The sequence below is a fragment of the Macaca thibetana genome, chromosome 5, assembly GCF_024542745.1.
Source record: "Macaca thibetana thibetana isolate TM-01 chromosome 5, ASM2454274v1, whole genome shotgun sequence".
NCBI classification, from domain to species: Eukaryota; Metazoa; Chordata; class Mammalia; order Primates; family Cercopithecidae; genus Macaca; species Macaca thibetana.
Window position 1 is genome coordinate 160,292,008 of NC_065582.1, and position 25,959 is coordinate 160,317,966.

At 36.2% G+C, this 25,959-nt stretch overlaps 1 protein-coding gene across 3 annotated transcripts in view; it reads right to left on the reverse strand.

Moving 5' to 3' along the window:
* TBC1D19 (TBC1 domain family member 19) overlaps positions 1 to 25,959 on the reverse strand; it is a 156,856-nt gene that overhangs the window by 103,374 nt on the left and 27,523 nt on the right. For all 3 annotated transcript variants that reach the window (XR_007725721.1, XM_050790699.1, XM_050790700.1), the window contains 4 exons: positions 22,992 to 23,067; positions 6,889 to 6,963; positions 5,337 to 5,400; positions 3,980 to 4,026 (listed from right to left, as the gene is read on the reverse strand). Coding sequence is in view for 2 of the 3 variants with exons in the window: in XM_050790699.1 (XP_050646656.1) it covers positions 3,980 to 4,026; positions 5,337 to 5,400; positions 6,889 to 6,963; positions 22,992 to 23,067 (262 nt within the window). In the remaining variant the exon portion in view is untranslated. The remainder of the gene's footprint in view (positions 1 to 3,979; positions 4,027 to 5,336; positions 5,401 to 6,888; positions 6,964 to 22,991; positions 23,068 to 25,959) is intronic.

Here is a 25,959-nt window from a genome sequence, read left to right on the forward strand (position 1 = left end):
AGAATGCTTGTGATTTTTGCACATTAATTTTGTATCCTGAGACTTTGCTGAAGTTGCTTATCAGCTTAAGGAGATTTTGGGCTGAGACAATGGGATTTTCTAAATATATAATCATGTCATCTGCAAAGAGGGACAATTTGACTTCTTCTTTTCCTAACTGAATACCCTTGATTTCTTTCTCTTGCCTGATTGCCCTAGCCAGAACTTCCAACACTATGTTGAATAGGAGTGGTGAGAGAGGGCATCCCTGTCTTGTGCCAGTTTTCAAAGGGAATTTTTCCAGTTTTTGCCCATTCAGTATGATATTGGCTGTGGGTTTGCCATAAATAGCTCTTATTATTTTGAGGTACGTTCCATCAATACCGAATTTATTGAGCAGGCTCTGAAATTGAGGCAATAATTAATAGCCTACCAACCAAAAAAAGTCCAGGACCAGATGGATTCACAGCCGAATTCTACCAGAGGTACAACGAGGAGCTGGTACCATTCCTTCTGAAACTATTCCAATCAATAGAAAAAGAGGGAATCCTCCCTAACTCATTTTATGAGGCCAACATCATCCTGATACCAAAGCCTGGCAGAGACACAACAAAAAAAGAGAATTTTAGTCCAATATCCCTGATGAACATTGATGCAAAAATCCTCAATAAAATACTGGCAAACTGGATTCAGCAGCACATCAAAAAGCTTATCCACCATGATCAAGTGGGCTTCATCCCTGGGATGCAAGGCTGGTTCAACATTCGCAAATCAATAAACATAATCCAGCATATAAACAGAACCAAAGACAAGAATCACATGATTATCTCAATAGATGCAGAAAAGGCTTTTGACAAAATTCAACAGCCCTTCATGTTGAGTGAGTTTCTTAATCTTGAGTTCTAATTTAATTGCACTGTGGTCTAAGAGACAGTTTGTTGTGATTCCTGTTCTTTTACATTTGCTGAGGAGTGCTTTACTCCAACTATGTGGTCAATTTTGAAATAAGTGCCATGTGGTGCTGAGAAGAACGTATTCTGTTGATTTGGGGTGGAGGGTTCTGTAGATGTCTATTAGGTCTGCTTGGTGCAGAGCTGAGTTCAAGTCCTGGATATCCTTGTTAACCTTCTGTCTCGTTGATCTGTCTAATATTGACAGTGGGGTGGTAAAGTCTCCCATTATTATTGTGTGGGAGTCTAAGTCTCTTTTTAGGTCTCTCAGGACTTGCTTTTTGAATCTGGGTGCTCCTTTATTGGGTGCATATATATTTAGGATACTTAGCTCTTCTTGTTGAATTAAACCCTTTACCATTATGTAATAGCATTGTCTCATTTGATCTTTGTTTGTTTAAAGTCTGTTTTATCAGAGACTAGGATTGCAACCCCTGCTTTTTTTTTTTTTTTTTTTTTTTTTTTTTTTTTGCTTTTCATTTGCTTGGTAGATCTTCCTCCATTCCTTTATTTTGAGCCTATGTGCATCTCTGCACATGAGATGGGTCTCCTGAATTACAGCACATTGATGGGTCTTGACTCTTTATCTAATTTGCCAGTCCGTGTCTTTTAATTGGTGCATTTAGCCCATTTACATTTAAAGTTAATATTGTTATGTGTGAATTTGATCCTGTCATTATGATGTTAGCTGGTTATTTTGCCTGTTAGTTGATGCAGTCTCTTCCTAGCATCAATGGTCTTTACAATTTGGCATGTTTTTGCAGTGGCTGGTACCGGTTGTTCCTTTCCATATTTAGTGCTTCCTTCAGGAGCTCTTATAAGGCAGGCCTGGTGGTGACAAAATCTCTCAGCATTTGCTTGTCTGTGAAGGATTTTATTTCTCCTTCACTTATGAAGCTTAGTTTGGCTGGACATGAAATTCTGGGTGAAAATTCTTTTCATTAAGAATGTTGAATATTGGTCCCCACTCTCTTCTGGCTTGTAGGGTTTCTGCTGAGAGATCCACTGTTAGTCTAATGGGTTTCCCTTTGTGGGTAACCTGACCTTTCTCTCTGGCTGCCTTTAGCAATTTTTCTTTCATTTCAACCTTTGTTAATCGACAATTACATGTCTTGGGGTTGCTCCTCTCTAGGAGTATCTTTGTCGTGTTCTCTGTATTTCCTGAATTTGAATGTTGGCCTGCCTTGCTAGTGTGGTAAGTTCTCCTGGATAATGTCCTGAAGAGTATTTTCCAGCTTGGTTCCATTCTCCCTGTCACTTTCAGGTACACCAATCAAATGTAGATTTGGTCTTTTCACGTAGTCCCATATTACTTGGAGGCTTTGCTCATTTCTTTTTACTCTTTTTTCTCTAAACTTCTCGCTTCATTTCATTCATTTGATCTTCAATCACTGATACCCTTTCTTCCACTTGACCAGATAGGCTACTGAAGCTTGTGCATGCATCACGTAGTTCTCATGCCATGGTTTTCAGCTCCATCAGGTCATTTAAGGTCTTCTCTACACTGTTCATTCTAGTTAGCCATTTGTCTAATCTTTTTTCAAGGTTTTAAGCTTGCTTGTGATGGGTTCGGACATCCTCCTTTAGCTCAGAGAAGTTTGTTATTATCGACTTTCTGAAGCCTACTTCTGTCAACTTGTCAAAGTCATTCTCCATCCTGCTTTGTTCCATTGCTGGCAAGGAGCTGTGATCCTTTGGAGGAGAAGGGGCACTCTGGTTTTTAGAATTTTCAGCTTTTCTGCTCTGGTTTCTCCCCATGTTTGTGGTTTTATCTACCTTTGGTCTCTGATGATGGTGACCTACAGATGGGGTTTTGGTGTGGATGTCCTTTTTGTTGATGTTGATGCTATTCTTTTCTGTTTGTTAATTTTCCTTCTAATAGTCAGGTCCCTCAGCTGCAGGTTTGTTGGAGTTTGCTGGAGGTCCACTCCAGACCCTGTTTGCCTGGGTTTCACCAGCAGAGGCTGTAGAACAGCAAATATTGCAGAACAGCAAATATTGCTGCCTGATCCTTCCCCTGGAAGCTTTGTCCCAGAGGGGTACCAGGCTGTATGAGGTGTCAGTCAGCCCCTACTGGGAGGTGTCTCCAAGTTAGGCTACACAGGGGTCAGGGACCCACTTGAGGAGGCAGTCTGTCTATTCTCAGAGCTCAAACACTGTGCTGGGAGAATCACTGCTCTCTTCAGAGCTGTCACACAGGGACGTTTAAGTCTGCAGAAGTTTCTGCTGCCTTTCATTCAGCTATGTCCTGCCCCGACAGGTGGAGTCTACAGAGGCAGGCAGTCCTCATTGAGCTGTGGTGGGCTCCACCCAATTCACGCCACCTGCCACTTTGTTTACCTACTCAAGCCTCAGCAATGGCAGATGCCCCTCCCCTAGCCAGGCTTGCCACTTCATAGTTCGATCTCAGACTAGTAGTGAGCAAGGGTCCATGGGCGTGGGACCTGCTGAGCCAAGCACAGGATATGATCTCCTGGTGTGCCGTTTGCTAAGACTGTTGGAAAAGCACAGTGTTTAGTTGGCAGTATCCCAATTTTCCCGGTACAGTCTGTCATGGCTCAGAAAAGGAAATCCTTTTTTCCCTTGGCTCAGAAAAGGAAATCCCCAAACTCCTTGTGCTTCCCAGGTGAGGCGATGCCCCCGCAGCTTTGGCTCACCCTCCATGGGCTGCACCCACTTGCCAACCAGTCCCAGTGAGATGAACCAGGTACCTCAGTTGGAAATGCAGAAATCACCCATCTTCTGTGTTGATCACGCTGGGAGCTGCAGACTGGAGCTGTTCATATTCGGTCATCTTGGAACCCACTTCCTACAGTCACTATTTTTTAATCAAAATTATCCTAACTGATTTACCCCATGCTAATCTTTCCATATTCCAATATATTTTCTAACAGTAATTTTCAAACACAGATCTGATCATGTCATTTCACTGTTTCAATGACTCTGGGGCTTTTTACATCCTAATCCCTCTGCCTTGATATATTTTTACATCATCATTTATTCACATTATTCGTTCATTAATATATGTGTATTTATCCAATAGAACCTACCTCAAGAAAATCCTTAGGTGCATAAACAGGTCTGAAAAGGCTTAAATCTAGAATAAGATAGATTATAAATAAAATTTCAGCTAATAATATATGAAGTCTTATTAAATAAATTTAATCATTCTTTCATATGTTATCATACAGATAGATTAATTCAAACATTTCTTGAGAATCAATTATTTGTCATACATGCATTAAGTACAGAGAACACTAAAATGAAAAGACAATTTCTGCCCTTCCCATCCTAGATGACATATTCTGGAACAAATTAAGAGCATCCTATTCACAGATCGTAATTATTTATAACTGAATTGGCCAAACAAGGTCAATGTAACATAAAGGTTCTATATGAGAATTTTCAATGTACTTAAAATACAAACAATGCATTCTTAGTGAATTCCTCTAGTTGTATTAAACTATTCCCCCTTTTGAACTCAAATAACTATACATAATAACTCTATTATGGTATTTATTTCTTACCTAGTCCCCTACATGTATTTTAGCAGTGGTAAAGGAGGGGGAGGAGGGGTTATGTACATGTTTGTCTATACAATTACAGGCATCTATCATAGTAAATGAAGTATAGTTGTTATTCATTTTACATTTACAAAATTGACTACATTTTAAATATTAAAATGAACAAAAATAAATTCTTTAAAACATTTTAAAGTCTTCAAATGTATTTTTCACTATCCTATTTTTAACAACCCAATATAATTAAGCTTGCACAATATTTACTTTAATTAAAAGACAAGAATCTCAAAAATCCACTGGATAATTTATTATTTTATAAAAATGTTTTTAAATGCTGCTTTAAAAAAGGATAAATAAGGCCAGGCACAGTAGCTCACACCTGTAATCCCAGCACTTTGGGAGGCTCTGGTGGGAGGATCGGAGGATTACTTGAAGCCAGGAGTTCAACAGAGAGAGCCAGGGCAACATAGCAAAACCCCATCTCTACAAAAAAATAAAAAAATTAGCCAGGCATGGTGGTGCGTGCCTGTCGTCTTTGCTACTCAGGAGGCTGAGATGAAAGGACCCTCTGAGCCCAGGAGTTTCAGGTTAAAGGGAGCTGTGATCAGGCTACTGCACTCCAGCACAGGTAACAGAGCAAGACCCTGTCTCTAAAAACACAAACAAACAAGCAAAAAGCTGCTCCTGATGTCTGTATTTATTAGCTGCATGTGGTGTCTGGGAGTTTAAGTAGGCCAGTCTAACTCTGGTTTTCCAGAAGACAGAAAATTAATGAGAAGGAAAATTAACATCTTCACAAAAGAATCGTTAATTATGTTATTTTGCATCCACGGTTAAGAAGGCAATCTTTTTCCACTACTACATTCAGAAAAAATTGTTCACATACCTGGTTCATCAGTTCCCATTTCATTCCATTTATTAAGAAGTTCTTTCTGTTCTCCAACTGGCCTCTGGAAAAGGTAATTTAAAACTGGTTTCATTTCATTTTTTGAAGTCTAGCAATACAACTAAAAATAAGAATCAATAACTTATTTAAAAGCTTACATAAACTACAATAACAGGATAAATAATTTCATTTAAACATGTTGAATTTGGGGTGTAACTGCATTTAAATTATTATTTAACTATTGTGTTATATCTAGTCTCAATGGCCTAGTTAGAACATGGTGCTAATGAGTCCAATAAAAGAAGGTAAGTGATCTGTACTGGCCAGTACATTTCACAAAGAAAAACTGCTCCTCAGCCACATACTACATCTCTTACCCCCATCCAGCAGACTCAGAAAAGCATCGTAAGGGGGACTGGCCAAGAGAGTGTGACTAAGAGTTAGTAGCATCATCTTCCTATATGAAAGGCAGTATATTATACAATACTACATATTTAGACAGTTTTTAATATAAATGTATCCTTTTTAAATACCATCCTTCTGGTGCCTTCAGCAATTTTTCCTTGGATATTATTCAAAGTATACCCACTACATCCTGTCCAACAACAGGGAATAAATAGCAGGTAGGGAGAATGAAGTAAAGGGAAACTGACTCTCTCCTACTTGTGAGCAGCTACAAAGAATACAAAACATCCCTCAAGTGTTTTTTCTTTTCTTTCTCATCTTTTCTCCTCAATGCTCAGAGTAACTTAAGTGTTGAATATTAGATCTAAATAGAATTCCAGTTCTACAGAGAGAAGACCAATTATCCTTTTTGTTTCCTGTTAATACCGAAAGATGGTACCGTATTGCCTGTTACAAGATCACAGTATGCCTGAACTCTATCTATGATTCAAGAAATATGGCTATTGTGCTAATTAGCCAAAAAGTAAGGAGACTAAAGGTAATTAAAATATTTAAAGCATATTGCTAATCTTTACAGCCAAATCCTAACTCATCTATACTACAGATTCATATTTCTATTTATTTGCAAAGACACAGGTTTGTTACAATAATTATTATAGCACACGAAATAGAAATCTATATAGAATGTACCCACATAATTGGCCTTTTACAGATTTTTGTTTCAAACCAAGTTGATATACTAGTAAAAATAAATAAATAGGCCAGGCGCAGTGGCTCACATCTGTAATCCCAGCACTTTGGGAGGCCAAGGTGGGCAGATCATGAGGTCAGGAGATCGAGACCCTCCTGACTAACACGGTGAAACCCCGTCTCCACCAAAAATACAAAAAAATTAGCCAGGCGTGGTGGCACGTGCCTGTAGTCCTAGTTACTTGGGAGGCTGAGGCAGGAGAATTGCTTGAACCCAGGAGGCAGAGGTTGCAGTGAGCCGAGATCGCGCCACTGCACTCCAGCCTGGGTGATAGAGTAAGACTCTGTCTCTAAATAAATAAATAAATAAATGTGCCTAACAGTTATATAACTTCATGATACTTTCTAGTATTTGATTCACAATGAAATACTTAAACAGAAAAATGTTTAAAAGTACCTTTCGTGCCAGTGGGATACTCAGTTCAGTGCACATACTATTTAAACTCTTCAAAATTCTTTTTTCCCAACTTCCCTGAAATATAAAAAACAATCAATTATCTTTTCCAGTAACAATACTAAAACTAATAAAAAATATTAAAGATATTATGAATTACATAGAAATGGTAAGGTTGGTTGAGATTGGTTATCCCTATTTATTAGTTCACTCAACAAATACTAACTATTGCCTACTATATTCCAGATGCTATCCTTTGTGCTATGAACTAAGCAGTGAATAACAGAAAGCCTCAGTCCTCAAATAACTGACATTTTAGTTGAGGATGGGAATAAGCATAGATTTTTTTTAAATGTCAACAAGTCATATGGTAATAAACGTTATATAGAAAACATTTATGAAATGCTTAAATTTAACTTATCTTTTTATCTGATATTTTCTATCTAACATTTTTCTATCAGATAAAAAGATAAGTTAAATTTAAGCATCTCATAAATGTTTAATACTTAGGATTCCCATTAATGACCTAGTAAAAGGTAAAAATGTACAGAATTTTTTTTATTACATTGTAATTTTCCCCAAAATGAAATTTCACCCCTAAATACTTCAGCATGCACATTCTTAGAATAAGGACCTTTTCCAACATATCTATTTCCAACATACCATTTAGGTATCAGCTTAAGTATCCCTTCTTCCATTAAGACTTCTCACCTGGTACCCAACCAAGATAGCATTAGGTGACTTTGCTTATGGGCTCTCATAGCACCCTGTCCTTCACCTAGCATGGTACAAATCACACTGTGTCTAGCACATAACAGATGCTCAATAATTAAACAGATTTCTACTCTAAGTAATGTTGTAAGTATTTAAAAAAATTTTAATGTAATGGCCCAAGCAGTGAATGAACAGAAAAAAATCATCTGAAGGATAAATATCGAGCTTTGTGAAATGTATAAAGTTCAGTTTACTATATTTATAGAAACAGATTTTCAAGAATAAGAGCATACTCAATACATTACATGAAATAGCCCCCCAATTAACTCTATTTATTGGCCTATTTTAATTCTCTCCTTAACTATAAATAATTCTCTTAGATCCAAAACTTATTTGGTACCTCTTATTTGGGTACATTGTTAATGAGTAAACATTTGTTATAATGATACAACCTACCTTCCACATTCAATATCTTTACACCCACCTTATTCAGATAAATCTCATTCACCTTTCTGATGTCAGATTAAGTATCATTTCCTCTAACGAGCCTTCTGTTACCTGCTGCCTCCCACCCCCAATGGTGGAGGAAACAGGTAAGAAAAAGCTTATTAAAAAATACTTCTAATTAAATGATCGCAATAAAATAAAATTTGTATACATATTAAAAATCCAATTCCTGGATTTTTATTTATCCTATCATAAAGAACCAAACTGCTAGCTATTAAATTATCGCTACAAATGTTCTCATTTTCAATCACTCATGCAAACAGCTCTAGAATTGATAAAAAGGCATTAACTCTCAGACATAAAAACAAAACTAAAGATATTAAATACAATAGAAATCGATGTGTAGCTCATAATATACAGAGTTGACCCTTGAACAACACAGGCTTGAACTGTGTGGGTTTACTTATATTTACATTTTTTCCAATATGAGCAACAATTTCAAAAAACCTCACAGACAAACCACATAGCCTAGACATACTGAAAATTTTAAGAAAAAGTTGAGTTTGTTCTGAATGCATAAAATATATGTAGATACTACTAGTCTATTTTATCATTTCCTACCATAAAGTATACACAAAACTATTATAAAAAATTAAGATTTATTAAAAACATATATATACTTTCAGATTATACATGGTACCATTTGAAGTTGAGAGAAATATAAACAAACATAAAGATGCAGTATTAAATCACAACTGCATAAAATTAACTGTAGGACATACTATATTACTGTAACAATTTTGTAGCTACCTCCTCTTGCTATTGCAGTGAATTCAAGTGCTGTGAGTATCTGCTTGAAACCCTGGGTGATGCTAATCATCTCCATGTGAGCAGTTCCACAGGCCTGTAAATTGTGTACTGCAGTAAAAAGTGATCTCTCGCTGTCTCACTTTTTTTATTGTGTTGAGCACAATATTGTCCCTGAATAATAGCATGGGACCCATACAAAAAGCCACTAGTGATGCTAGAAATGCTCCCAAGAAGAAAAGTCATGACATTGCAAGAAAATGTTGAATTGCTTGATATGTATGGAAGATTGAAGTCTGCAGCTGCAGTTGCCCATCACTTCAAGAGAAATGAATCCAGCATAAGGACCATTGTAAAAAAAGAAAAGGAAACTCATGAAGTCATTGCTGTAGCTACACCACCAGTGGTGAAAACTTCGCTTTTTTTTTTTTGCAAAATACTCTTTCATCTAGTATTGAAAATACAACTTTTATGTGGGTGCAGGGTTACTAAAAGGCATACCTATAGACTCCAAATATGATTTGAGAAGAAGTGAAGTCATTATATGACAATATAAAGCAAAGAAAGGTAAAGGATCTAAAGCTGGAGTATTTAATCCCAACCAAGGATGGTTTGATAATTTTCAAAATCAGTTTGGCTTAAAAATATCAAGATAACAAGAGAAGCAGCTTCTGCTGACCAAGAGGCAGAAGATGAGTTCCCAGATGCCATTAAAATCATTGAGGAAAAAGAATATCTGGCTGAACAGGTTTTTAATGCAGAAGAGAGTGCCTTATTCTGGGGGGGGGGAAATGCCACATAGGACTTTTATTAGTAAGTAAGAGAAGCAAGTACCAGGATTTAAGGCAAGAAGAAATAGGCTAATTCTACCATTTTGTGTAAATGCAATTAAGTTTAGGACCAGGACTGCCCTTATCTGTAAAGCTGCTAACCCCTGAGCCTTAAAGGGAAAAGATAAACACCAATTGCCAGGCTTTTGGTTTTACAACAAGAAAGCCTGGACAACAAGAACACTTTTTTTGGATTGGTTCAATTTATGCTTTGTCCCTGATGTCAGGAAGTACCTTATCAGTAAAGGACTGTTTTTAAAGCTCTTTTGATATTGGACAATGCCCTCCACCTCGCAGAACACCATGAGTTCAACACAGAAGATATCAAATTGGTCTACTTACCCTCAAACACAATGTCTCTAATTCAGCCTCTAGGCCTGGGTCATAGGGACCTTTAAGGCTCATTATATACAGCACCCTATGGAAAAGATTTGCCAATGCTATGGAAGAAAAACCCAATACAGAGATCATCATGACAGTCTGGAAGACACATACCATTGAAGACGCCATTGTTGTTATGGAAAAAGCTGTGAAAGCCATCAACCCCAAAGCAGTAAATTCCTGCTGGAGAAAACTGTTTCCAGATGTTGTAAAGACTTCACAGGATTTACAAGAGAGTCAATCAAGGAAATAAGAGATTATAGATATGACCAAAAAAGGTTAGGAGTGAAGGGTTGCAAGATACGGATTTTAGAGAAATTTAACAGCTAATAGACACCACACTAGAGGAATTAATTAAAAAACAACTTGATGGAGATGAGTGCTTCCAGACCACTGTCAGAAAATGAGGAAGAACACATAGAAGCGGTGCCAAAAAGCAAATTGACATCAGATAATCTGGCAGAAGAGTTCTGATTATTCAAGACTGCTTTTGACTTCAGTGTCCGTATCATAGAAAGGTCCATTTTGCAACACGGACCCTTAAAACTAAAGCAAACCAGTGAAAGAGGACTGGAACCATATAGAAATATTTTTAGAAAAATGAAAAAGTAAAAATGTCAAATGGGAGTTCCAATGTATTTCTGTAACATTACACCACGTGTGCCTGCCCCTCCTGTATCCCTTCCACCTCCTCTACCTCTTTTGCCTCTGCCAGGCAAGACAGCAAGACCAGCCCTTCCTCTTCCTCCTCCTCCTCAGCCTACTCAGCGTGAAGATGATTTATGATAATTTATGATGAAGATATTTATGATGATCCATTCCCACTTAATAAATAATTTTTCTTACTTATGATTTTCTTCATAACATTTTCCTTTCTCTGGCATTCTTTATTGTAAGAATATAATATATAATATATATAACATATAAAATATGTGTTAATCCACTTAATATTATCAGTGAGGTTTCTGGTCAACAGTAGGCTATTAGTAATTAAGTTTTGGGGGAGTCAAAACTTATATGTGAATTTTTGACTGCATGAAGGGTCAGCACGCCTAAACGCCACATTGTTTAAGGGTCAGCTATTCTATACAAATTTTCAAGACTGCAATACACAATTTTAAAACAGCATAAAACTCACTAAAAATTCAAACATGAAGACCATTCAAAACAGAAAGATAACTTTTGGAATGACACCTAGACAAGATGTTGAGTATTTGTTAACTTATCCTTTAAATAATTATTTTGGCAAAAACAGCTCATTCAGGTATTTTCTGTAAAGCGATGAATCACAGTTGTCCAAATAGATATCCCTTTGTGCCAAGAATTTCAATTTACCAACTCTAAATTTAACATTAGATGTAACATATAGAGAAAGAAGTCAAGAGAAACAGTTACACAGAAAACAAATTAGACATTATAAGAAAGTATTCTGAATGGAAAGAATTGATGAAACACAACTATGTGATTTACATGTGTTTACATATGTTATTTCACTTGATGAAACACAACTATGTGATTTACATGTGTTTACACATGCTATTTTACTAACCTATAAGATGTGTATCATTACTATCATTTTACAAATGAGGAAACTTAAAAAATAACACATAAAAGCATAATGAGAAAGACTATTAAGAATGTAAGAAGTGCTGATTAAAACTTATTTGATTACTATTTTTTTCTGAGCTATACAATTAAAGCAGAAACCTAGAGATGACCCGGAACAGAGAAATACTACGACTAAGCATTGAGGAAAGAAAAAAAACAGTATATCCAATTCAGAAAAGTGGGGATTTTTTATAACTAGAACAGGGGGAAATGGGGTATATTATCTGAGTTTTTAAATGACGAAAATACATTGATTTAGCAAATATTTATTAGCCACCTATTAAATACATGCCACTAAAGAGGAATAAAACAGCATTCCTGTCACTAAGAAACACATCACTTTTGTAGTGGAAGTCAGGAGGATAAGAGAGATATACAAATAATATGGGACAGAGATAGTTTGTAAAAAGTTCATACAATCTCTATTAGTCAATATGTCATAAACTACAGAAAAAACATGAAAGAATGAACAAAGAAACAGGAAAGCTAGATATGGCTAAACTTGAACATTGTCAATTGAACATATACTACTTCCTTGAAAATCCTACAAATAATGAAAGAAAAGTGACCCCAGTTGGCCACGTCTATCCTCTGTCCCATATCTGTAACACTATGTCAAGGTGGAGAGGTCTTTTCCAAGGTATCTCTTGCAAGAACTTCAGTCAGATGGTCAGTGAAGTCATTTCCATTGAAATCTTGGATGGTCAAAGCAATCAGTTCCATAGTTATCAGAAACAGAAACAGAATTTCCTGACAATGAGGGGAAATCCAAGATGAAGAAGCAAGTGGCTGCTTTCAAGCTTGGCCATCCTTTAGGTTCCCTCAAGAACTCTAATCTTAATTAAGTGGTATCCATTCATTCCCTTGTTCACTCGCTGACTCACTGACTAATATATTAATATACTGAATGCTGTCTATGTGCCAAGCACAAAATGAGGACCAGTGAGTAAATGTAGTAAGGAGCAGACGACTATGTAATATGAAAAAGATACTTTGCAACAATTAGAAATATTGACCTCAAATATAACTTAACTCAGTGAAATTATGAGCTCCTTTTTTCCAGAAGTCCTGGAGCAAAAGGAAGTGAGAAGTGAACATTTGCCAGAGTTTGGACTGGATAAACTTGAGGTCCACTCTAGCTCCAGTTTTATAGACAACAATTTTTCTCAGGTCCTATTCGTGGAGGTGGATAATTAGTCCCTAAGTCTTAGAAGAAATGCCAAAAAAAAAAAAAATCATATGCCTGTGCTATTATTTAAATAATTTCAATGTACATTTAGCACCCCAAAATAAATAAATAGATGGTTTCCACCCAAAAGACTTACAAAATAAATTCAAAGCGTTCATGTTATCCAAAAGGAAAGTGAATGGTTTTTTACATTTAAAATGTTCAGATAGGAAGATATTTACCTTTTATCCAAACCTGTATCCTCTCTAAATGAAATTATTGTTGCCTTCAAGTAAATTTCCCTAATAACTGGAATCTATGGTATTGACTCAAAGGATTTCAGGAATTTCATAAATAAAGCAATTTCTAAGTATGAGAAGCAAAAAATTTATAAAAGACTCACAATTATACTATTTTTTAAAATTAGTATAGCATTACTACTTTTTAATAACAATGAAGGTAAATAAAATGTCTTTTAAACCATATATTAAACAAATAGCATGTAAAAAAAACTTATGAAATTATAAAATCAGAAAACTATTTTCTTCACCCTGACAAAAAATAAAACTAAAATAACTATAACCCAGATATCTAATAGAAAAACATTTTAGTAATTCTTCTCTGATTATAAAAATAATATATCAAACAAAACAACCAATATTAATATTTTGTCTTTCATTTTTCTATGCATATATATGTGTGTAATTGAGACATATAAACACATATATTTTGGATTAAAGTGAAATTATATTGTTTTATATTTTGCATTCTCCATATAAGATTATAATGTATGCCTTTTTGTATTCATTACAATTCTTCAAAAATGACATTTTTGATGCCTATATAGCATTGTTTCTTTTGGAAACAGCATGTCATATTTAAGCAAGCTCTATTGTTATCCATTTCGATTCTTTTAAATTTTTTACTATTATTATGAACATAAGTTTCTGTGTTTCTGATTCTTTCCTTTATACAAGGTTCTAGAAGTGGAATTACTAGGTCAAAGGGTCTGAATATTTTCTAGGAATATTCTCTATTTTTTCTTTATGCTATTCATTCATAATTTTTAAAAAATATCTATTATCTACCATGGACTGGGGACTGTGCCAGCTGTTAGAGATACAGTGGTGAAAAGAGAGACTCAGGTCCTACTTCACAGAGACTAAAGAATATAAGTGATGATACAAACAACCCAAGTATTATAGTAGAGAAGTATAGGGGGCCTGCCGTGTGGAGGATGGACAAGACAGGAAAAGTACCTGAGTATCTGAGATCTGGGAGTCAGAGAGCCTTCCTAAACAATCTATCATCTCACTTGATAACATAAGTGATGTGCAGAAGCTAGCAAGAAATATATGGGATGAGAGGAGGCAGTTTCAAGTATACCCAGAAACATATGGGATGAGAGGAGACAGTTTCAACTATAGCCAGAAATACATGGGATGAGAGGAGGCAGTTTCAAGTAGACACAGTGGCATAAGCAAAAGTTCTCCTATTGCAACAAGTGGAGGAGGTCAAGTATGATTAGAGAAAGAGAAAGTATGTGCATGGCAGGCTGGGGAAGAACGGTACGAGAAGGCAAGAGATGAGACTGGAACTAAAGAAGTCAAGATCATTTCTACCTTTGTTAAGCCATAATAAAGAATTTGAGCTCTATCCTCAAGGTATTGGAAATTTTAGGAAATGGAGTGACAGTATAGAAGGCAAAAAGACCATTAGGAAGGGGATGAGAACTGAAGTAATGCAAAATTAACAAAATTATCATATTTGCCAAGGTTACTGGATTGACAGAGAACAGAATAAATTCAACCACATAGCACATCTTGAGTTTGCCTAAGCATTTTTGAACTAGATAGACTGAATATCAGGTAATGTGAATTCTGGAGCCAGGGTGTCCAGTTTCAAATCTCAGCTCTACCACTTTCTCATTTTGTAAAGTGAGACCTAAGAACACATTAGTAACTCACCTCATAGGGTTATCGTGAATATTATTAAAAGAGTGAGTACATGTACAGCACTAGAATGGCACCTAGGATATAATTAGAGATCTATATGCTTATTAGTATTGTTTCACAAGAAAACTCATGCACTTATATTTATCACACTGTATATCTTCAAATACGGCTTTCACTGAAGGGTGTAGCAAAGTAGTTCCCAAGATATTTTACATGGAAATAGGGTTTCATGATCACGTAAGCTTGAACAACACTGGATTAAATAAAATTAAACAGGTTTCTTTCCTGCAGAACTTCTCCAAACCTTTAACATGCCAAAATAAATTGTGAGAAACAAAATTAGAAAATATTAAAACTCAAAGTAGAAAATGAATATCCATGAGTCCATACTGATATAAATAAATAATTGAATACATAAATAAATGGGGAAGAAGAGAAAACTCTTTCATGCAGAAGAATTCCAAATAATTTAGGTAGATACCCCTCCTTAAGGAAATGGAACATAATTCTCCACTCCTTAAGTATGGGCGATATGTAGCGACTTACTTCCAAAGAGTACAGTACGGAAAGAGGGAAAAAAAGTAACATTACAGTGAAGAAGGCTCACAAATACTACCTCAGTCAGATGATCAAGGTCAACATCAACAGCGATAAATCATGCTAATAGTATGTACCCTGATATGATGTGATAAATGTAAATGGCATTTTACATCTGTGATCTTCCTCCAAAAAACCCACAATCCCAGTCTAATTATGAGACAACATCAGATAAATTCCAAGAGAGGGATATTCTGCAAAATACCTGAACAGTACTTCTCAAAACTGCCAAAGTCATCAAAAACAAGGAAAGTCTGAGAAACTGTCATAGCCAAGAAGAGCCTAAGGAGACATGACAACCAAATGTAATGTGGTGTCCTGGATGGGATCCTGAGTCAGAACAAGGACATTAGGTTGCAACTAAGGAAGTCTAAATAAAATACGGACTTTAGTTCATAATAATGTATCGACCAATATGGCTCATTAATTATAACAAATGTACCATACTAATGTTAAGATGTTAACAATAAGGGAAACTGGGTATGAGATCTATGAGAACTCTCTGTGCTAACTTCTCAAAACTCTTCTAAAACATAAAGTCTAGTAAAAATAGTAAAACAAATTGTGATTCATCAAGAGGAAAGCAGTGTTCCTCAATTTGCAGACTTACTTGCCCAAGGAACCCTTTTTTGTGGAGCATATCTCAAGGTTAGTATTTAGCAGAAAACATTCTTGGAAATGCTGATGCAGAATAAGAAGCTTCATAACCTCATGAGCCCAGAAAATTAAGTACTAGAGTAGCTTGCCAGAAACTGCAGGAAGCTGATTTATAACCCAACTCTGAAGACACGATCAAGAGCTAAGTGAAGTTAAAGTAATTCATAAAACTTTAATCGAAAAAAAAATGAACTGAATTTTTCCAGGGTACAATTCAAAATATTTTCTGCCCATGTTTTACTGAATACAAAGTGAAAAGAAACACTAACTGGATTTTTAAAGCTTCATTTTTGTTAAAAGGGGCAAAGAAGAACCTGGTAAGAAACCACTTGTATATTACTCCTTCCCAGTGCGCGGACGAAACTTCCTAGTTACTTTCCGCTAGTCACACAGCACTTTTTACTTTGTATTACATCTAGTGTCCAAGTCTTATTTCAATTACTAAACCTTGCAATTACCTGAAGGCAGAATCTGTATCTAACTTATTTCTGAATTTCTGCAGCACAGAATCTTCTACGGAGTAGGTATTCAGTAAATATCCTTAAACTATTGTAATAACTGGGAAAAGAGATGGCTAACTCGTTTACTATCAATCCAACATAAAGTTACTAAGTTTCTGCTACATAAAGGCCAGTGTACTAGATGCAGCAGTTATGTAAAAATATTTTTAAACTGTTACTTCTTTCAAGAGGCATATAATAAAATGTCAGAAAGATGTATACAGAAATTACTATAACAGGTCGGGCCCAGTGGCTCAGGCCTGTAATCCCAGCACTTTGGGAGACTGAGGCGGGTGGATCACTTGAGGTCAGGAGTTTGAGACCAGCCTGGCCAACATGATGAGACCCATCTCTACTAAAGATATAAAAATTTTTGCACATTAATTTTGTATCCTGAGACTTTGCTGAAGTTGCTTATCAGTTTAAGGAGATTTTGGGCTAGGATGATGGGGTTTTCTAAATATACAATCATGTCATCTGCAAACAGGGACAATTTGACTTCTTCTTTTCCTAACTGAATACCTTGATTTCTTTCTCTTGCCTGATTGCCCTAGCCAGAACTTCCAACACTATGTTGAATAGGAGTGGTGAGAGAGGGCATCCCTGTCTTGTGCCAGTTTTCAAAGGGAATGCTTCCAGTTTGTGCCCATTCAGTATGATATTGGCTGTGGATTTGTCATAAATAGCTCTTACTATTTTGAGACACGTTCCATCAATACCGAATTTATTGAGCGTTTTTAGCATGAGGGGCGGTTGAATTTTGTCAAAGGCCTTTTCTGCATCTATTGAGATAATCATGTGGTTTTTGTCTTTGGTTTTGTTTATATGCTGGATTATGTTTATTGATTTGCGTATGTTGAACCAGCGTTGCATCCCAGGGATGAAGCTCACTTGATCATGGTGGATAAGCTTTTTGATGTGATGCTGGATTCAGTTTGCCAGTATTTTATTGAGGATTTTCACAACAATGTTCATCAGGGATATTGATCTAAAATTCTCCCTTTTTGTCACGTCTCTGCCAGGCTTTGGTATCAGGATGATGTTGGCCTCATAAAATGGGTTAGGGAGGATTCCCTCTTTTTCTATTGATTGGAATAGTTTCAGAAGGAATGGTACCAGCTCCTCCTTGTACCTCTGGTAAAATTCAGCTGTGAATCCATCTGGTCCTGGACTTTTTTTGGTTGGTAGGCTATTAATTATTGCCTCAATTTCAGAGCCTGCTAGCATTCTTATACACCAGTAACAGACAAAGAGAGAGCCAAATCATGAATGAACTTCCATTCACAATTGCTTCAAAGAGAATAAAATACCTAGGAATCCAACTTACAAGGGATGTAAAGGACCTCTTCAAGGAGAACTACAAACCACTGCTCAGTGAAATAAAAGAGGACACAAACAAATGGAAGAACATACCATGCTCATGGATAGGAAGAATCAATATCATGAAAGTGGCCATACTGCCCAAGGTAATTTATAGATTCAGTGCCATCTCCATCAAGCTACCAATGAGTTTCTTCACAGAATTGGAAAAAACTGCTTTAAAGTTCATATGGAACCAAAAAAGAGCTCACATTGCCAAGGCAATCCTAAGTCAAAAGAACAAAGCTGGAGGCATCATGCTACCTGACTTCAAAATATACTACAAGGCTACAGTAATCAAAACAGCATGGTACTGGTGCCAAAACAGAGATATAGACCAGTGGAACAGAACAGAGCCCTCAGAAATAATACCACACATATACAGCCATCTGATCTTTGACAAACCTGACAAAAACAAGAAATGGGGAAAGGATTCCCTATTTAATAAATGGTGCTGGGAAAATTGGCTAGCCAGAAGTAGAAAGCTGAAACTGGATCCTTTCCTTACTCCTTATACGAAAATTAATTCAAGATAGATTAGAGACTTAAATGTTAGACCTAATACCATAAAAACCCTAGAAGAAAACCTAGGAAATACCATTCAGGACATAGGCATGGGCAAGGACTTCATGTCTAAAACACCAAAAGCAACAGCAACAAAAGCCAAAATTGACAAATGGGATCTAATTAAACTAAAGAGCTTCTGCACAGCAAAAGAAACTACATCAGAGTGAACAGGCAACCTACAGAATGGGAGAAAATTTTTGCAATCTACTCATCTGATAAAGGGCTAATATCCAAAACCTACAAAGAACTCAAATTTACAAGAAAAAAAACAAACAACCCCATCAAAAAGTGGGCAAAGGATATGAACAGACATTTCTCAAAAGAAGACATGCATACAGCCTACAGACACATGAAAAAATGCTCGACATCACCGGCCATCAGAGAAATGCAAATCAAAACCACAATGAGATACCATCTCACACCAGTTAGAATGGCAATCATTAAAAAATCAGGAAACAACAGGTGCTGGAGAGGATGTGGAGAAATAGGAACACTTTTACACTGTTGGTGGGATTGTAAACTAGTTCAACCATTACGGAAAACAGTATGGCGATTCCTCAAGGATCTAGAACTAGATGTACCATATGACCCAGCCATCCCATTACTGGGTATATACCCAAAGGATTATAAGTCATGCTGCTATAAAGACACATGCACACGTATGTTCATTGCAGCACTATTCACAGTAGCAAAGACTTGGAATCCAAACAAATGTCCATCAGTGACAGACTGGATTAAGAAAATGTGGCACATATACACCATGGAATACTATGTAGCCATTAAAAAGGATGAGTTTGTGTCCTTTGTAGGGACATGGATGCAGCTGGAAACCATCATTCACAGCAAACTATCGCAAGAACAGAAAACCAAACACCGCATGTTCTCACTCATAGGTGGGAACTGAACAGTGAGATCACTTGGACTCGGGAAGGGGAACATCACACACCGGGGCCTATCATGGGGAGGTGGGAGTGGGGAGGGATTGCACTGGGAGTTATACCTGATGTAAATGACGAGTTGATGGGTGCTGACGAGTTGATGAGCGCAGCACAGCACCATAGCACAAGTATACATATGTAACAAACCTGCACGTTATGCACATGTACCCTAGAACTTAAAGTATAATAATAAAAATAAAAATAAATAAATTAAGATATAAAAATTAGCTGGGCATGGTGGTGGGCGCCTGTAATCCCAGCTACTCAGGCGGCTGAGGCATGAGAATTGCTTGAACCTGGGAGGCAGAGGTTGCAGTGAGCCGAGATCATACCACTGCACTCCAGCCTGAGCAATAAAGCAAGACTCAGTCTCAAAAAATAAAAAAAAGCAATTACTACAATAAATTGCAATTTGTGCTAAGGGCTATAAAACAACAGGGAGCTATTCAACAGAGTTCAAGAGAGCGATCCCTTTCAACAGGAATAATCAATAATAACATCAGAGAAGAGATGTCATCTGAGCTGACCCTCACAAAATAGATAGGATTTTCGTAACACAAAACAGGCAGAAAGGGCTTTCCAGGACAGGAAAACAAAATACAAAAAAGTGTTAATGATGCAAGAGGGAAAGGCAAAATGATTCACTTGGACAGGCACATAGGACAGTCATAAGACAGCAGAGACTGACAAAGTAGAAGGGGAAGGCTGGGGACAGATAGTAAAAATTCTTAAATGCTGAGTTCTGGAATAGGAACTTCATTTTTTGAGCAACTGGGAATAATCACTGAAGGTTTGTTAAAAGGCAGTGAGCTATAAGGGTTCGTCTGCTTATAATTAAATTTAATAGTATTGAGAATACGTAAGGAGATTGGGAGAGATCGATTGAAAGTTGGGAGGTATAAAAATAAGATAAGTATGTGAATTAAAGCACAATGTCTAAAATAAAGTAAACAATAAAAGGCAACATTATCAGCATTATCACCATCATCATCATCATTATTGTGACTACTATGGTAACAGCCTTGGTAATGAACAGAAAGAGGAGATTGTAAGACTATGGGAAGAAATAATATTTAGCATTTGATCACTAGTAACAAAAATAGGAAGCTGAGGAAGAGATGGTCATTTTTAAAAGAACATAAACGTTTTAGACATGCTAAGTTTGATCTCACAGAAAAAAAATGTGCAGCAGACAGTTGATCTTAGAGGACTGGAGCAAAAAGAGATGTGGCAACAAAAAAGAAGGAAGCTGTGAAGCTTGAATGAGATAACCTGAATATTCTTTATAAAATATAAGTGAGAAATGTTTAAAATGAGTGAGACAGAGGTTGAATTAGGGGCCACCCAAGCATGGAAAAGTTTTAGAACAACCTAAATGGAAGACAGACAATGAATAACAAATATAACCTTAGACAGCAAAAAGATTCCACTGGAAGTTAAATAAATGAATTGAGACTAGATAATGGTTAACACAGAAATTACATGATTTTCTCTTGAAGTGGTCAAAAGTTTGGGAGAAGAGAGAAAGTAAACAGTAAAAGTGGCCTTAGACTAAGGAGTAGAATGGCAGACAGAACAGAAGTCTGATGGGGAAGAGATTATGAAATGCAAGGAAGAACATGATGCAAAACATGACATGTGATCCAGACTAGGTAGCTTTCATGGAAAGAAGAGAGAATTGCTCCCCAAAATAGGGGGCTAAACAACTAAATGTCTCAAAAAGAACAAATATAGAAAGACAGGTAGACACTTACTGATAGGGGAGGTAATCAGTATGGCCATAGTTAAAGACAGCAAACCTCATCAAAAGTGTTCTGTGGGCTGGGTACTATGCTAGATGCTGAGGATAAAAAGCACAATCCCTGCTCTTGAAGAATGAATAATTTAGTGCAGGGATTGGCAAACCTTGTATGAAAGGGAAGACAGTAAATATTTTAGGCTTTGCAGTCCATGGGTCTCTGTTGCAACTAAGCAGCAACAACCAATATGCAAATGAATGAACATGACTATTTTCCAATAAAACATATCTTAGGGATTCATATAGTTTTCATGTGTCACAAGATTATCTTTATTTTGATTTTTCAACCACTTAAAAATGTAAAAAGTAAAAATAAAATTCCTTGTTTGCCAGCCCTATAAAAATAGATGGCAGGTTGTATTTGGCCCAGGGGCTGTAGTTTGCAGATCCCTGATGTAAGTGGGAAAGTCCGGAAATAAAAGAGAGGAGCATCATACATGTACCTATCACTCACATATATTCTTAACAACTAGCAGTAAGCTCTGAGAGTGGACTTATTATTTACCTCTCTCTATCTCTTCTTTTCAGTCATGATTAAAAAAAAAAAAAATCTTTATGTTTTGTTTCTTACACCTAGTATGTTAAAACTGATACTTTGTTACTGTTTAGAAATTTTCAATTTCACTAAAAAATATTCAGGCCCAATCTTAGTTTTATTTTCTTGAGTTTAAATCTTTATAACAAAAAAACCACACACTTCTTTCACATATGTATGACTTATTATGCTTTATGACAAATTGATGAATAAACATTAACTGATTTCCAGCCGTAAAAGATACCACCTAGAGGCAGAAATATATACTTCCTCAACTATCTCCAAGGTTTTTATTTCTATTGCTTCTTTTCACCATCTAATTTTGATGATTTTTTAAATAAAAATAAAAGTTGAACAATAAAAATCTGCCTAATTTCCACTGTTGTAGAATGTGATGACTCTGCAGAAAATTTTCAAGAGCAGAAGAACCATGATGATAACTGTGGAAGTTGAGTGATGGGTTCGTGGGAGTTCTTTAAGGTACCTTTGAAATATTTCATACCAAAAAAGGTTTTAAAAATCCATCTCTGAGGCTATGCTGGAGAATGAAGTTTGACTGACTGTGGTGCTCATTACATGTCTCAGCAGTGGCAGTCACAGAGTCCTACTCAAACAGCACTGTGAGGAAGGCTTACGGACAGGACTGGGTTGAGGGGAGGTGAGTGAGGCTGTGCTGAGATGAAGGACAGTTAAAAAAGCTAGGGGCATGTGCTAGAACCTCTTGAGTTTCCATTTTAACAACTATTCATAGTTTTTATGCTTAAATTATTTTGTTATTTTATTCCTAGTTTTTTGCCAACCCATTTTGATAGCAGGTTTATCAGAGTTCTATAACAGCATACAATTAATAGATGACAGCCTACTGTGAGAACAAATATATTTTAAATACACTATCAATAACACTGGCTTCAAAGACCTAAATTTTAAGGAAAGAGGGTGTCAGTTCATTCACATTTCACTCCTTTAATATCACAGGCCATGACTGCCACATTACACTTGTATCATATTTTAAACTGCAGGCCAGTATGGTAGATTATTTTTCCCCTTCTACCCCATTTTTTCCAGGGTTGCCATAGTTAAATAGGTATGATCCTTGGTTACTGAAAATAAAATGGAAGAATATACAAATACCATTAACATCAATTTAGTGGTTCTTACTCAGTATTTCATAACTAATAATACATACTCCTGACATCAAGAATGATCTTTGGCTCTGTATTACATAACTTGGCATGAAAAACCCACCTGTGCTTTCCTCATGTATGCCAAAGGTTCTTTAAGATGTTCAGGAGGTGCAGCAGGATGACTAGGTAAAGGAAACCTAGGAGCAAAAAGAGGCAGCTAAATATCACACATTACTCTCTTGGTTAGATATTACTTACCTCTGTAGTCCATGTTATAAACTGTTTTCCCAGTAACATTTCATTTTATATTCAAAATGTATTGTTTTTATTAAGAAAATAGGTTGATTTAGTCAACAAATACTTGGGCCGCTCTAGGTACTAAGTATAAGGTGGTGATTGAGATAACATTCTCTGTTCTCATGGACGTAACATTCTCATGAAGAAAGCCAATAATTACAAACACATACAAATAAAATAATATCAGATTGTAACAAGTGCCGTGAGAAAATGAAAGCAGGGTAATAAGATACAATAAATTTGGAGGTCAGTGAAGTCCCCTTAGGGGATTTTATATTTAAACCAAGACATGAGTGTGAAGGAGCCAACCATGCAAAGATCTGGGGGAAGAATATTCCAAGCAGAGGGATGGCAAGCGCAAGAATTCTGAGGAGGTAATGCATGAAATGTTTAAGGATCAGAAAAAGTCAGGATCACTGGAACATAATGACTGAAGTGCAGAGTGGTATGAAATCACAGATAGAAAAGGCAGTAGGAAGACATGATGGTTCAACGTTTATTTGGAAATTCCAATCCATTTCACAACGATATATAACTCCTCTTGAAATTAGTCATCAGACTTGTACCTACAGCAAAACAGTCATGTTCCAATAATCAAGAACCGCAGAGCTGAATTCTCAAGAAATTCCTGGTCCAAAGTGGAACAAAAGCATGTAAAAGGTTAATAATATTTCAAACCACTTGCATCTGTCCTGGAGCCTACATGTAAAAGGCTAAACTGTGCATAGAAACATTGCTGGAATAGGGAAAGGCAACCTATCCCACCTAATCTATAAGGCAGTTTCACAAATTAATTGTTTCTGGCAAATTATTTTTCCAATAAAATCTACATTTCAGGTACCTTCCCATTCACAAATGAAAAAAAAAGTTAAGTCTCTAGATACCTTGATATTTCTTGTGTTATATGTAAGATAGTTTAAAAACTATCTCACATTGTCCAATACACCATTTGCTTCCACTTTTAATGGTAATTATGTCTAAATTTAATAAAGCTTAGAAATTTAGGATTAAAATTTGAGAGAACTTACTGATGATCTTAATAGTTATTTAATGATCAAAGACATGTATCCAAAATACAGATAACAAGAGGAGACAACTTGAAAGTCATTCTTATTAAGACCAAAATCAAGTTAGATATTTATTTTTTCAGAAACTTTTAATGACAACCTACTCAATGTAAAAAAGAGACAGAAGTGAACAAAACTGGCTAAAATATCTGCCCTCATGGAGCTTACATTTAGTAATATGCAGAGATAAGGATTGCCAGATAGGAAAAATGCACAGAAACTTATACAGCACACTTCACTCTATTTTTTTCTTGTCCCCCAAGTCTCCCTAAATACTTAAATGTTCTACCCACTGACAGTAAACTATTTTAGGCAACCATTATTCCTCGCCTACATTTATCCAGCAGGTTCCTAAGTGCTTCCAGACTATTTTCAATCTATTCACCAGTTTGCCTGGATGGTGGCCAGAAGTGATGTCTTCCTTATTCACCAGTAATTGTAATTCCAGCATCTAGCATAATGCCTGGTACATAGTAGATAACCAATATATTGCTGAATGGATAAAATGCAAATTTGATCATATTACTACTTTACTTACAATTTTAAATGGCACCCAAATGCTTTTAGGATCCAGTCTACAAAGTCTGAAGAGGCACAATCCTTTTTATAAATCTAGACTCGTCCTTAGCCATGCTCCCTTCACCTGCTACCACCCAACCATACAAACTTTTGAACATTTGCACCACACTCTTTTCCACTTCTAAATCTCTGAGCCTGCTATTTCCTTCTGCCTGAAGTGCTTTTCTTCTCTACTCTTTCCCCTGACAAACTCTAGCTTAGTTTTCTGATCTCAGCGTGGATATTGCTTCCTTTGGCAAGCCACCATGGCAACCCCAAATCTAAGTTAAATGCCAGCCTTATGTGTTCCTTGTATTTCCCCAATCATTGCACTTATTTTACTGCACTGTAAATGCCTCTTTAAAGTCTTTATGCCCAACTGAGATGTAAGTTCCGGGAGACAAAGACTGTCTAGCCTGTTTATTATCAATAGCACCTGGCTCTGTGCACAGAGCAAACATACAGTAGCATTTCAAACTAAGAGGGCAAAGAAGAACTGTATGTTTAGGACGTTTCAGAGGTACCCAGGTCTACTGCTTGAGCACTCTCCCAGTGAAAGCCATGAATGTGTATGAAGACTTATCCAAATTTGTGGTCTAGTGTAAAGTATCCTTTATCTAACATCCTTCCATTTTAGGCCCACTACTGTTTGACACTTGTAACTCTGTAAGGTATGGTAGACTTTTGCATGTATCTACTATAACAGCAAACTATACGATATGTTTTTATAACATGCACATATAGAATAAGATTTTTAAGGTTTATTTACTTCTTTATGTTCTTTAAGGGAAAAATAATAGGTCATCTGATTTCTTATAAACTGCTCTGTACAAAGTACAATGAAGACTAAAACACAGAAATAAATTGATCTATTTTTCATTTTGCATGTAAAGATTGTCTTAAATATAGTAAGGCTAAGACTAATAATTGCACTGTTTCCTCAATTCAACAAATATTTGTCATGTATTAGCATTAGTAGGTGGCTCAATAACTATTTGCTGACTCAATGTCATTTATTTGATACGATAGGAAATATGAAAGAAATGTAAGACACAATTTTTGTTCCAGAACATTTTAAATCCAGTTAAGAGATAAGACATAGACCTATGTGAGACGTAGTAAAATGCATGGGCTTTGGAATCATATAGTTGGAGGTTAAGCCCTAGC